Here is a 12,845-nt window from a genome sequence, read left to right as displayed (position 1 = left end):
AATCATTTACAGAATGTCTCATTATGATTTGTAGTAATCAGTGTTGCTAGATGTACACCTAACAGCCTGATCCCAGGATCATTCTTCCTGCTATATCAGCAAGTAGTCTTGGATAATAAAAAATTAAAAATGATTTTAAAGTGAGTGTTTAATAAAATATAAAAATACAATATCTTACTGCTGTTTATATTTGTAATCTGCTCAGGTTTCTGTGCTGAAGTGTCTCACGCTGCTGTACTACACTAGATCTTATATTTCAACTATGATGTACACGTATCCACAATTTAAAACATATTCTAATAGTGTGACTTTGTTTTTAGCATAGTTTGTAAATTAGGAACTTACCCGAATATCTCTCCCTCAATTTTCATTTTAGCATGGTTACTGAGCATACTCAGTATTTTTTATAAACATACTGCACTTTGCTTGCTCTCACCTCATCGACTCTCCTGCTCACTGACCTTCCCTGAGAGGCAGGCGGCAAGTTGGGGGGTTGGCGAAAGGGAGAGGTGGTGAGGGTAGAGGCAGGTGGGAGAGTCGGGGCGGGCGGAGGCGAGCGGGAGTGTTGGGGCGGGCGAGAGGGTCAGGGCAGGCGGAGGCGAGCAGGAGGGTTGGGGCGAGCAGGAGGGGCGGGCGCAGGCGAGCGGGAGGGTCGGGGCGGGCGAGAGGGTCAGGGCAGGCGGAGGCGAGCAGGAGGGTTGGGGCGAGCAGGAGGGGCGGGCGCAGGCGAGCGAGAGGGTTGGGGCGGGCGAGAGGGTCAGGGCAGGCGGAGGCGAGCAGGAGGGTTGGGGCGAGCAGGAGGGGCAGGCGCAGGCGAGCGGGAGGGTTGGGGCGGGCGAGAGGGTCAGGGCAGGCGGAGGCGAGCAGGAGGGTTGGGGCGAGCAGGAGGGGCGGGCGCAGGCGAGCGGGAGGGTCGGGGCGGGCGAGAGGGTCAGGGCAGGCGGAAGGGAGCAGGAGGGTTGGGGCGAGCAGGAGGGGCGGGCGCAGGCGAGCGGGAGGGTCGGGGCGAGCGAGAGGGTCAGGGCAGGCGGAGGCGAGCAGGAGGGTTGGGGCGAGCAGGAGGGGTGGGCGGAGGTGAGCGGGAGGGTCGGGGCGAGCCGGAGGGTGGGGGTGGGCGGAGGCGAGCGGGAGGGTCAGGGCAGGCGGAGGCGAGCGGGAGGGTCGGGGCGAGCGAGAGGGTCAGGGCAGGCGGAGGCGAGCGGGAGGGTCAGGGCAGGCTGAGGCGAGCGGGAGAGTCGGGGCGGGCGGAGGCGAGCGGGAAGGTCGGGGAGAACGTGAGGGTTGGGGCGGGTGGAGGCAAGCGGGAGGGTCGGGGCGGGCAGAGTCGAGCAGGAGGGCAGGGCGGGCAGTGGCGGGAGCATTGGGGCAGGCAGAGGCGAGCGGGAGGGTCAGGGCGGGCAGAGGCGAGCACGGGAGGGTCGGGTAGGGCCGGGGTGGGCAGAGGTGGGCGGGAGGGTTGGGGCAGGCTGGAGGTTCAGGGTGGGCAGAGGCGGGCAGGAGGGTCGGGGTGGGCAGAGGCGGGCGGGAGGGTCAGGGCGGGCAGAGGCAGGCGGGAGGGTCGGGTAGGGCCGGGGTGGGCAGAGGTGGGCGGGAGGTTTGGGGCAGGCTGGAGGTTCAGGGCGGGCAGAGGCAGGCGGGAGGGTCGGGGCGGGCAGAGGCGAGCACGGGAGGGTCGGGTAGGGCCGGGGTGGGCAGAGGTGGGCGGGAGGGTTGGGGCAGTCTGGAGGTTCAAGGTGGGCAGAGGCGGGCGGGAGGGTCAGGGCGGGCAGAGGCGGGCGGGAGGGTCGGGGCGGGCTGGAGGGTCAGGGCGGGCAGAGGCGGGCAGGAGGGTCGGGGCGGGCTGGAGGGTCAGGGCAGGCAGAGGCAGGTGGGAGCGTCAGGGCGGGCAGAGGCAGGCAGGAGGGTCGGGGCGGGCTGGAGGGTCAGGGCGGGCAGAGGCGGGCGGGAGGGTCAGGAAGGGGTGGGATGGTCAGGGCAGGCTGGAGGGTTGGGGTGGGCAGAGGCGGGCGTGGGCGGGAGGGCTGGGGCGGGCAGAGGCAGGCGGGAGGATCGGGGCGGGCAGAGGTGAATGGGAGGGGCGGGAGGGTCGGTGTGGGCTGGATGGTCGGGACGGGCAGAGGCGGGCGCGAGCGGGAGAGTCAGGGCAGGCAGAGGCGAGTGGGAGGGCCGGGGAACAGGGGGTAAAAGGAAAGAGTTAGTAAGTTATTAAGAGCTTTTAAGTTATTAAGAGTTTGTAACCCAGTGAGAGTAAGAGGATTGTTTGGGCCATTTACTTTCAAGGCAACTGATAGTTTTTTAATGTAAAAGTTACAGGTCAGAACTGTAATTCACCCTTATTACATGTTTTCTTATGTGAAAGTGATTTTTGTTTAACATTTTTGTTTTTTAGGACTACAAAATGAGGGGTAGCTGTACTACTTGCAGCAGTTCGAGGAGATGCAGTTCCACTTTACTCTCCCCTAGCCTCACACTCTATGCTTCACTATTTCTTTGTAGATGGTTGAGCGGAAGCTGCTGGTGTTGTTTGGTAGTCAGACTGGCACAGCGCAGGATGTGGCCGAACGGATCGGGAGGGAAGGAATACGTCGGCACTTCAAGTGCAGAGTGATGCCATTGGATAGTTATATGATAGTGAGTATCGATGGCGGTGATGGACGTGCGCTACCTTTTACTGTATCTCTCTGCAGTCACTGCCTGAGGTGCAAGCGGTGTCACAAAATATCAGGGGCACATTTATGAGGTAGAGTTGCCTCTAGGACATGAATGAGGACACTTCAAAAATTGGTTGTGAGATGCTTTGGGACATCCTGAAGATTAAAATAATAAAGAAAGATTTGCATTTTTGTGCATTTCATGACTTTGGGGCATCCAAACTGCTTTACAGCTAATGCAGTCCTTCTGCAGTGTAGTCAACGTTATAATGCAGGAAACGCTACAACCAATTTGCACACAGTAAGTTCCCAAAATAAAATAATGGACCTCAACGGTAGTAATCTCTGGATTACATTGAGTGCCGCATGCAAGTGAATATAGGAATGGTGCTGTCGGGAGGGTGTAAACTAATTTGGCAGATGGGTCGGCACCAGGATGAAATGCATCGTAACTCCTCTCGCTGGCCAGAAAGGCATCAGGAACAGTTGCACATGCTCACTCGACCGCACTGCAGCTGCCAGTGCCTGCGCAGATTTGGAACTATGCCTGGCAACTTCTGGAAGCTGGCTGTTTCCATAAAGCTAATGCGCAATAGGCTTAACACCCCTGCTTTCAGAGGCTAGAAATTGAGTTCAATTAATTTGGGTTAATTGCTGGATAGTCACTGAAGGTTGATTATGTTAAAGGGGTTATTAATTTTGTGCCTCCCATACCAACATTATTCTTGTCATTAAATATGAATAAAATGAAATTTGTAAAAGCTTCAACATGCTGTGGTACATGTTATTAATATAGTTAGTAAGATTATATTTTAGCCAATATAAGGCCAACATTTATTGGAAAGTTGGTGAACAAGCTGGAAAGGCTTTGTGCAATGTGTTCCAACACAGGCTGACTAGCTCAGTTGGTAGATAATGGAGCTCTTAATCTCAGAGTCAAGGTTTTGAGTCCCACATTGGATGATGAATTTTTTCTTCAATAATTTCTTCAAAATTTTTTTATTGATTTTTTTTTGATCAAAAAGTGTCCTTAAACTAAATATTACAATCAATTCTCTACATTGGAAGTTGGGAATCTTATTTACTGAAATTTCCTGATTACCTGTCTTCATCATTCACTGAATTGTCAGAAGCATGTTTACAGAGGGAACAGTTGAAAATGATACGTAGGCTAGATACATGAGCTTGCAATTGGTTAAGGACTGCACAGAACCAAAAAATTGGTAACTTGAACTTTATTGTCAGTCTATGTTTAGCCAGCTTGTTTATTTTAAAGCAGGCAGCTGACACCCTGATTCTTACAAAGACACAGCATCTGCACATGTGCAGGAAGTACTCTCTCAGTGTTACTTAACAAATAAACACAGCTGATGAAATATTAGAGGGGAAAAATAAGATGCACAGAGGACTGGAGAATTGCAAATGTTGCCTCCTTGTTCAAAAAGGTTGTAAAGCCCAGCAACTCTGCCAGTTAGCCTCAATAGTGGGGAAGCTTTTAGAAATGATAATTCGGGACAAAATTAATAGTCATTTGGGCAATTGCAGGTTAATTAAGGAAAGCCAGCACGGATTTGTATGGGGCAAATTGTGTTTAACTGACTTGCTGGAGCTTTTTTGATGAGAGAGTTGATGAGGGCAATGCTGTTGATGTAGTGCATGGATTTCCAAAATGCATTTAATAAAGTGCCACACAACAGGCTTGTCAGCTAAATTAGAACATATGGAATAAAAATGAGAATAGTAGCAAGACTACGAAATTGGCTGAGTGACAGGAAACAGAGATTAGTGAACGGTTGTTTTTTTTGTGCTGGAGGAAGGTTTTATGCTGGAGTTTCCCTTGGGACCAATGTTAGGACACCTGCTGTTCCTAATATATATTAATGATCTAGGCCTTGGTCTAGAGGGTGCAATTTCAAAATTTGCAGTTGATACAACATTGTGAACTGTGAGGACTGATTTCCTGGGAGAAGAGAAGGTTGAGAGGAGACTTGATGGAGGGATTCAAAATCATGAGGGGGACTGGACAGAGTAAATAGGAAGAAACTGTTCCCATTGGTGGAAGGATCGGAAATCAGAGAGCACAGATTTAAGGTAATTGGAAAAAGAAGCAATAGCAACAAATTGGATCCAGAATTGGCTGAGTGGCAGGAAGCAGAGGATGATGGTTGAGGGGTGTTTTTGTGACTGGATGCCTGTGTCCAGTGGGGTTCCACAGGGCTCGGTGTTGGGTCCCTTGCTGTTTGTGGTATATATAAATGATTTAGTCTTGAATGTAGGAGGGTTGATCAGTAAGTTCGTGGATGACATGAAAATTGGTGGGGTGGTATATAGTGGGGAAGATAGCCTTAGATTACAGGAGGATATAGACGGGCTGGTCAAATGGGCTGATCAGTGGCAAATGGAATTTAATCCAGATAAGTGTGAGGTGATGCACTTGGGCAGGACAAACAAAGCATGGGAATACACGATGAATGGTAGGACCCTGGGAAGTACCGAGGATCAGAGGGGCCTTGGTGTACATGTCCACCGGTCCCTTAAGGTAGCGGGACAGGTAGGTAAGGTGGTTCAGAGGCATATGGGATACTTGCCTTTATTAGCCGAGGCATAGAATATAAGAGCAGGGAGGTTATGCTGGAACTGTATAAAACGTTGGTTAGGCCACAGCTAGAGTATTGTGTGGAGTTCTGGGATCCGCATTATAGGAAGGATGTGATTGCACTCGAGAGAGTGCAGAGGAGATTTACCAGGATGTTGCCTGGGCTGGAGAGTTTTAGTTATGAGGAGAGATTGGATAGACAAGGGTTATTTTCCCCAGAGCAGAGGAGATTGAGAGGGGACATGATTGAGGTGTATTAAGTCATGAGGGGCATAGAGAGGGTGGACAGGAAGGAACTTTTCCCTCGTTGGAGGGATCAATAACCAGGGGGCATAGATTTAAGGTAAGGGACAGGAGGTTTAGAGGGGATGTGAGGAAGAATTTTTTCACCCAGAGGGTGGTGGGAATCTGGAATTCACTGCCTGAAAGGATGATAGAGGCAGAAACCCTCATAATGTTTAAGAAGTATTTGGATGTGCACTTGCGATGCCATGGCATATAAGGCTATGGGCCTAGTGCTGGAAAATGGGATTAGAATAGTTAGGTACTTGTTTGACCGGTGCAGACTCGATGGGCCGAAGTGCCTTTTTCTGTGCTGTTGACCTCTACGACTCTATAACATGAGAAACTTTGTCATGCAGTGAGTAGAATGCATGCATGAGTGTGTGAAGGAGGCAGATCCAATTGAGGCTTTCAAGAGAGAATTGGATCATTATCTGAAAAGGAAAAAATTGCAGGGCTATGGGGGAAAGGCAGGGGAGTGGCAGTAGATGATCTTATCCTTCAGAGAGCAAGCATGGACACAGCACAGCCTCCTTCTGTGCTGTAACCATTCTCCGATTCTATGAAACAACACAAGAATGAAGAATGCTTCAGAAATAGGAGGAACCAGGCAAGGGAAAAATGCAGTCTAAGATGGTTTTGGAGTACATGTAGGTAACTGCATGAAGCATGGTAAGTAAGGTTGATGAGCTACAGGCACAAATCACCACATGGGACTTTGATATAGTGGCAATAACTGGCTCAAAGAAGGGAAGGATTGGAACTTGCTGGATATGAGGAAGTCAGAAAGAGAAAAATAAAAAGAGGAGGATTGGCAGTATTGATCAAAGAAAATATTAACACTGGAGAGGGATGGTATAGTCAAGGGGTCAAAGACAGTTTGGTTAGAATTAAAGAACAAATATGGAGTTATTATTCTATTGGGTGTATACGATAGGCCACCAAATAGTGGGAAGGAGAGAGAGGAGCAAATTTTCAGGTATATTAGAGAGAGATGGAAGAACTACAGATTCATGATAACGAGAGACATCAATTATCCTAATATAAACTAGGATAGTAACAGTGTAAATTGCTAAAAGGGGGAGGAATTCCTGAAATGTGGACAAGAAAATTTTTTTGATCAATGTCCAGCCCAACAGGGAAGGAATTAGTGCTGGATTGCGTTCTGAGGAATGAAGTGGGGAATGTTTCAATGGCACAGCATTTGCAGAACTGTGATCATAATATCATCAAATCAAAAAAATTTACAGCGCAGAAGCAGTCTGTCCATCAGCTGAAAAAGAGCTATCAATCTAATTATACTTAACAACTCTTGGTCTGTAGCCCTGTAGGTTACAGTCTTTAAATGCATTATGTATGCTGACAATAGCCAGCTGTACTTCACGACCTTTTCTCTCGACACCTCCACTGTCTGAGATTTGTTTCATTTTGCTTCACCGACACCTGGCGATAGATGAGCAGAAATTTCTTTCAATTAAACACAAGGAATGTCAAAGCCATTGTCTTTGATCCCCAGCACAGTCTCCATTCCCTAGCTACTGACTCCATCCTTCTACATTGCCACTGTCTGGGATTGAAGCAGACTGTCCACGGCCTTGATGTCCTATTTGATGCTGAGCCGACCATGCATCTACTCCACCACCAAGACCATCTATTTTGCCCGTCTCCTCCACTCCGACTTCAGCGCATCTGCTGCTAAATCTCTTGTGTGCTTTTGTTACCTCTAGACTTGAATATTCCATGGCAGTTTCAGAATTTGAATTCAGTTAAATAAATCTGGAAATAAAAAGCTGGAATCAGTAGAAGTGACCATGAAGCTGTCGGATTGTTGTAAAATTCCAACTGGTTCACTGGTTTCCTTTAGAAAAGGAAACGTGCTGTCCTCTCTCTGATCTCTATAGGGATTGTGGGGACAGGATAAGGAAGTGCTGTTGATGTAGAAGTCAGCCATGATCTTATTGATTGGGAGTGAGGTTCAAGGTGCTGTATGGCTAACCCCTGTTTCTATTCCTTATGCTCTTGGGTTCTCCTCTCATCTTTCACCCTCTGTAAATTTGAGATTGCCAAAACTCTCCTGCTTGTATCCTAAGTCCCAAGTCTTGTTCATCCATCACCCCTGTGGTCACTGCCCTACATTGCCTCCCAGTCTGGCAACAACTCAATTTTAAAACTCTCAACCTTATTTTCAAATCTCTCTATAGCTCTCCCTTTTCCACCATGTAATCTCCCCAGCCCTCTGAGATCTCTGCATTCCTCCAGTTTTGGTCTCTTGAGCATCCCATTCATGGTCTTGCCTTCAGTTGTCTCAGCCCCAAGCTCTGAAATTCCCTCCCAAAACCTCTCCTTCTTTCTAATTCTCTCTCTTCATACGAACATAAGAATTAGAGCAGGAATAGGCCACTTGGCCCCTCAAGCCTGCTCCGCCATTCAATAATATCATAGCTGATCTGAATATAACCTCAACCCCACATTCCTCCCTGACCCTGATAACCTTTCGCCCCTTGTTAATCAAGAATCTGCCTAGCTCTGCCGTAAAAATACTCAGACTCTGCTTCCACCGCCTTTTGGGGAAGAGAGTTCCAGAGACTCACAACCCTCTAAGGAAAAAAAAATTCTCCTCATCTCTGTCTTAAATGAGTGACCCTTTATTTTTTAACAGTGACCCCTAATTATAGATTCTCCCACAAGAGGAAACATCCTCTCCACATCCACCCTGTCAAAACCACTCAGGACCTTAAACATTTCAGTTAAGTCGCCTCTTACTCTCCTAAACTCCAGTGGTTACAAGCCCAACCTGTCTAGCCTTTCCTCATAAGACAACCCGCCCATTTCTGGCATTAGTCTAGTAAACCTTCCCTGAACTGCTTCAAACACATTTATATCTTTCTTTAAATAAGGAGACCAATACTATAACAATACTCCAAATGTGGTGTCACCAGTCTCCTGTACAACTGAAGCATAACCTCCCTACTTTTGTAATCAATTCCCCTCACAATAAATTATAACATTCTATTCGCTTTCCTAATTACTTACTGTACCTGCATACTAGCCTTTTGTGATTCATGCACCAGGATACCCAGATTGCACTGCAGTCTCTCACCATTTAGATATAAGCTTTTTATACTCCATTTGCCAGTTCTTTGCCCACTCACTGAACCTATGTATGTCACTTTGTAGCCTCCTTATGTCCTCTTCACAATTTACTTTCCTACCTATCTTTGTGAAGAGGATGCAAGGAGACTACAAAGTTTAAAATGTTGCTTAAAATCTACTTTGACCAAGTTTTTGGTCAGGTGTCCTAATATTTCCTTATGTGCCTCGATGTCAAGTTTTGTTTGATAACCCTCCTGTGAAGTGCCTTGGGTTGCTTTACTATGTTAAAGGTGCCACAGAAATGTGGATTGTTGTTGTTGACTTGCTACCTCTTGAGGTGCAGATGCACAAATACCTCTTGAGGTGCAGATGCACAAAACAGCTCAATGGTATTTTCCTGAAATGGGGGAGTAGTGCCTGCAGTCCTGCCTTGCTTGCATATCACACAGTCTGTGCTCTCGAGGTATGCCTGTTGTTCTGATGCTCTAACTGTCCTCTTTCTTCCTGCTCAGGCTGACCTGATCCAGGAACCCCTGGTGGTGTTTGTGTGCTCCACCACTGGCCAAGGTGAACCTCCAGACAACATGAAGGTACAGTAACACCAGCTGAAACCGCCCCTCACCAGCTGGGGGAATAGTACTCCTGATCGTTTAGGACCAAATTTAAGTAGAATACAGCTAAAGGAGCATTTACAGAGTTGTAATTTGCTTGAATGTGTGGATGACATAAGCCATCAGTAAGTTTCACAGCAGTGGAGAATATGTGCAGTATCATAAGGAGTGCAATTTCCCTCACCCCATTCAGTGTGCAATCCTGGTAAGGTCTGAGAACTGAATACAACTCATGTCCATATGTTATGTACAGACTGAGACCAGGATATCCTTCAGTCATGTCAGTGTGAGGGAATTATAACATGGAATCAAGTGGCATTAGGTAATAGAGGCACTGATTTGATCCACCTCTTGACAGGCGGTGAGACAGTGGGGAGGGGGTGTTTAAACTGTAAAAAATGTGACCCTTACCTGACGTACATGTGCCTGCCACCATTTTAATGACAGTGGGTAGCAAGGCTCATATGACTCTCCCATCTTGGAGAGACTGGACACTTTATTAACATATTTAAATCAGGTTGTACGAGGAGACAGGCGACTATGCTGGAGTGAGATGGAGACTGAGTGAGTAGCAAATTAGGTTCACGTGGGAATTTAGTGCACAGAGGAAAGAGGTGTTGCACACATAGAAATTATTCTAAGTTAAGTAAGTAGTTAAATTAATTAAATAACATAAGTAACAATGGCAGGACAAGCGTTATGTCACAATTGTGGAATGTGGGAGCTTTTAGAAGCCAATGTGATCCATGACAAACATGTCTGCAGAAAGTGTAAGCAGCTAGAGGCATTCTGGGTTAGGATTACTGATCTGGAAGCCAAACTGCAGACACTGTGCAACATAAGGGAGGGGGAGAAATATCTGGACACTTTGTTCCAGAGGACAGTCACACCTCTTAGAATAGGGTCATCTGTTTTGGTCAGCAGTGAGAGACAGGAGGATGTGACCGTGAATGAGGCAGGTAAAAGGGACTGAGCAGACAGAAGTGGAGGAGCCTCAGACTTTGTAATTTTCAAACAGGTTTGAGGTGCTCACAATATGTGTGGTTGATAGCGCAGTCTGCAAGATGGATGAGCAGGCTAGCCATGTAACCATGGTACAGGAAGCTGTTCAAGAGAGTGGAGCAAATAGGAACAAAGAATTAGTAGGGGACTGTATAGTGAGGGGAATTGACACCATTTGCAACAAAGAGCAAGAGTCCAGAAGGCTGTGTTGCTTGCCCGGTCCAAGGATTCGGGACATCTACTCAGGGCTGGAGAGGAACTTGCAGTGGGAGAGGGATGGTTCCAGTTGTTGTGGTCCATGTAGGTACCAACAACATAGGCAGGATGAGGAAGGAGGTTCTGCATAGTCAGTATTAAAAGCTTGGTACCAAATTAAGAGGCAGAACCTCAAATGTAATAATCTCTTGATTATTACCTGACCATGTGCAAATTGGCATAGGGCAAATAAGATTACTGGTGTTGGAGAAGCTGGTTCCGGTTTGTGGGGCACTGGCACTAGTACTGGGGAAAGGGGGGCTGTACCATTGGGGCGTTCTACACCTGAACCATGCTGAGTCGAGTGTTCTTGCAAATCGCATAACTAGGAAAGTAGAGAGGGCTTTAAATTAAACAAGGGGGGGTGAGGGATCAAGCTTGGGTAGATGTAGCAAATTGAGGGGTAGATTCAAGGCAGGAGACCATAATGGGAAATGAGAATAGCAGAAAGAGGCAGAGAGATAAAACCTGAGAATACACCAATAGTCAAGACCGTATGTTACAAAGATAAAAAAAGACAAAACTAAAGGCTCTATATCTGAATGCGTGTAGCATTCATACAAAGTAAATGAATTGATAGCACACATTGAAGTAAATAAATAAAATCTGATAGCCATTACGGAGATGTGGCTGCAGGATGACAAGGATTGGATCCTGAATATTGAGGGGTATGTGACATTCGAGAGGAATAGGAAGCTAGGTAAAGGTGGAGGGGTAGCACTGTTTATCAATGATGGCATTTGTGCAATAATTAGAGATGACCTTGGTTCAGGAGATCAGTATGTAGAATCAGTTTGGGTGGAGATGAGGAATAGTCGGGGAAAGAAGTCACTAGTGGGAGTGGTCTACAGGCCACCTAACAGTAACCACAATTTAGAGCACGGTATACAAGAAGAAATATTAGCTGCTTGTGATAAAGGGACAGCAATAATCATGGATGATTTTAATCTACATATATAAACTGGAAAAATCAGAGTGGCAGTAGTAGCCGAGATGAGGAGTTCATCGAATGCTTTCAAGATAGTTTCTTAGAGCAGCATGTTCTGGAACCAACCAGAGAGCAGGTTATATTAAACTTGGTATTGTGTAATGTGACAGGATTAATTAATGACCCTCAGAGTCAAGGTACCCCAAGGGAGCAGTGACCACAATATGATTGAATTTTACATCCAGTTTGAAAGGGAGAAGAGTGGGTCTAAGGCTAGTATTTTAAACTTAAATTAGGGCAATGATATGGACATGAAAACTGAGCTAGCTGAAGTGAACTGGGATACTAGGCTTGGGGATAGACCAATAGAGAAGCAGTGGCAGATGTTTAAGGCGATATTCAGAATACTCAGAATAAGTATATTCCTACTATAAAGAAAAATTCTAAAGGGAGGACCCACCATCTGTGGTTAACTAAAGAAGTTAAGGAAAGCATCAAACTTAAGGACAAAGCATTTAACTGCGCAAAGTTGAGTGGTAGCGAAGATGATTGATCAGAAAATAAAGAATGGCAGAGAATGACTAAACGGTTAATCAGGTCAAAGAAGTTAGAGCATGAGAGGAAGCTAGCTAGAAATGTAAAAACAGTTAGCAAGAGTTTTTACAGGTATTTAAAAAGGAAAAGAGTAAGTAATGTGAGTGTTGGTTCTTGAGTGAGTGACAGTAGGTAGTTAATAGTAGATGATAAGGAAATGGTGGATGAAATGAACAAATATTTTGCTTCTGTCTTCACTAGAGAGGATACAAAAAAAATTCCAGCAATAGCTGTAAATTGAGAGAAATGGAACATAAAAGTAACAGAGTTATGCTTCAGTTATACAGGGCATTGGTGAGACCACATCTCGACCATTGTGTGCAGTTTTGGTCTCCTTATTTAAGGAAGGATTTATATGCATTGGAGACGATTCAGAGGAGATTTACTAGATTGACACCTAGAATGAGCAGACTGTCTTATGAGGAAAGGTTAGACAGATTGGACTTGTTTCCACTGGAGTTTAGAAGCATGAGGGGTGACTTGCTTGAAGTATATAAGATCCTGAACGGCATTGACAAGGTGGACATGAAAAGGATGTTTCCTCTTGAGGGTGGGACCAGCACTAGGGGGCACTGTTTTAAAATTAGGGGGTGTCCTTTAAAGAGAGAGATGAGGAGAAATGTTTTCTCTGAGCATTTTGCAACTTTGGAATTCTCTGCCTCAGAAGGCAGTGGAGGTGGGGTTATTGAATATTTTTAAGGCGGAGATAGATGGTTTCTTGTTAAGCAATGATTATTGGGGGTAGATGGGAATGTGGAATTCAAAACATAAACAGGTCATCCATGAATTTAATAAATGGCAGAGCAGGCTCAAGAGGCTGAATAGTCTACTTC

General features: G+C 46.4%; 1 protein-coding gene across 5 annotated transcripts in view; it reads left to right on the top strand.

Moving 5' to 3' along the window:
* ndor1 (NADPH dependent diflavin oxidoreductase 1) overlaps window positions 1-12,845 on the top strand; it is a 50,636-nt gene that overhangs the window by 8,797 nt on the left and 28,994 nt on the right. For all 5 annotated transcript variants that reach the window (XM_041193347.1, XM_041193349.1, XM_041193346.1 and 2 more), the window contains 2 exons: window positions 2,497-2,631; window positions 9,135-9,212. In XM_041193347.1, the coding sequence (XP_041049281.1) occupies window positions 2,497-2,631; window positions 9,135-9,212 (213 nt within the window). The remainder of the gene's footprint in view (window positions 1-2,496; window positions 2,632-9,134; window positions 9,213-12,845) is intronic.

This window comes from Carcharodon carcharias, chromosome 8 (assembly GCF_017639515.1).
Source record: "Carcharodon carcharias isolate sCarCar2 chromosome 8, sCarCar2.pri, whole genome shotgun sequence".
Classification (NCBI taxonomy): Eukaryota; Metazoa; Chordata; class Chondrichthyes; order Lamniformes; family Lamnidae; genus Carcharodon; species Carcharodon carcharias.
Note: the sequence above shows the minus strand (reverse complement) of the source record. Positions and strands in the feature narration are given on the sequence as shown.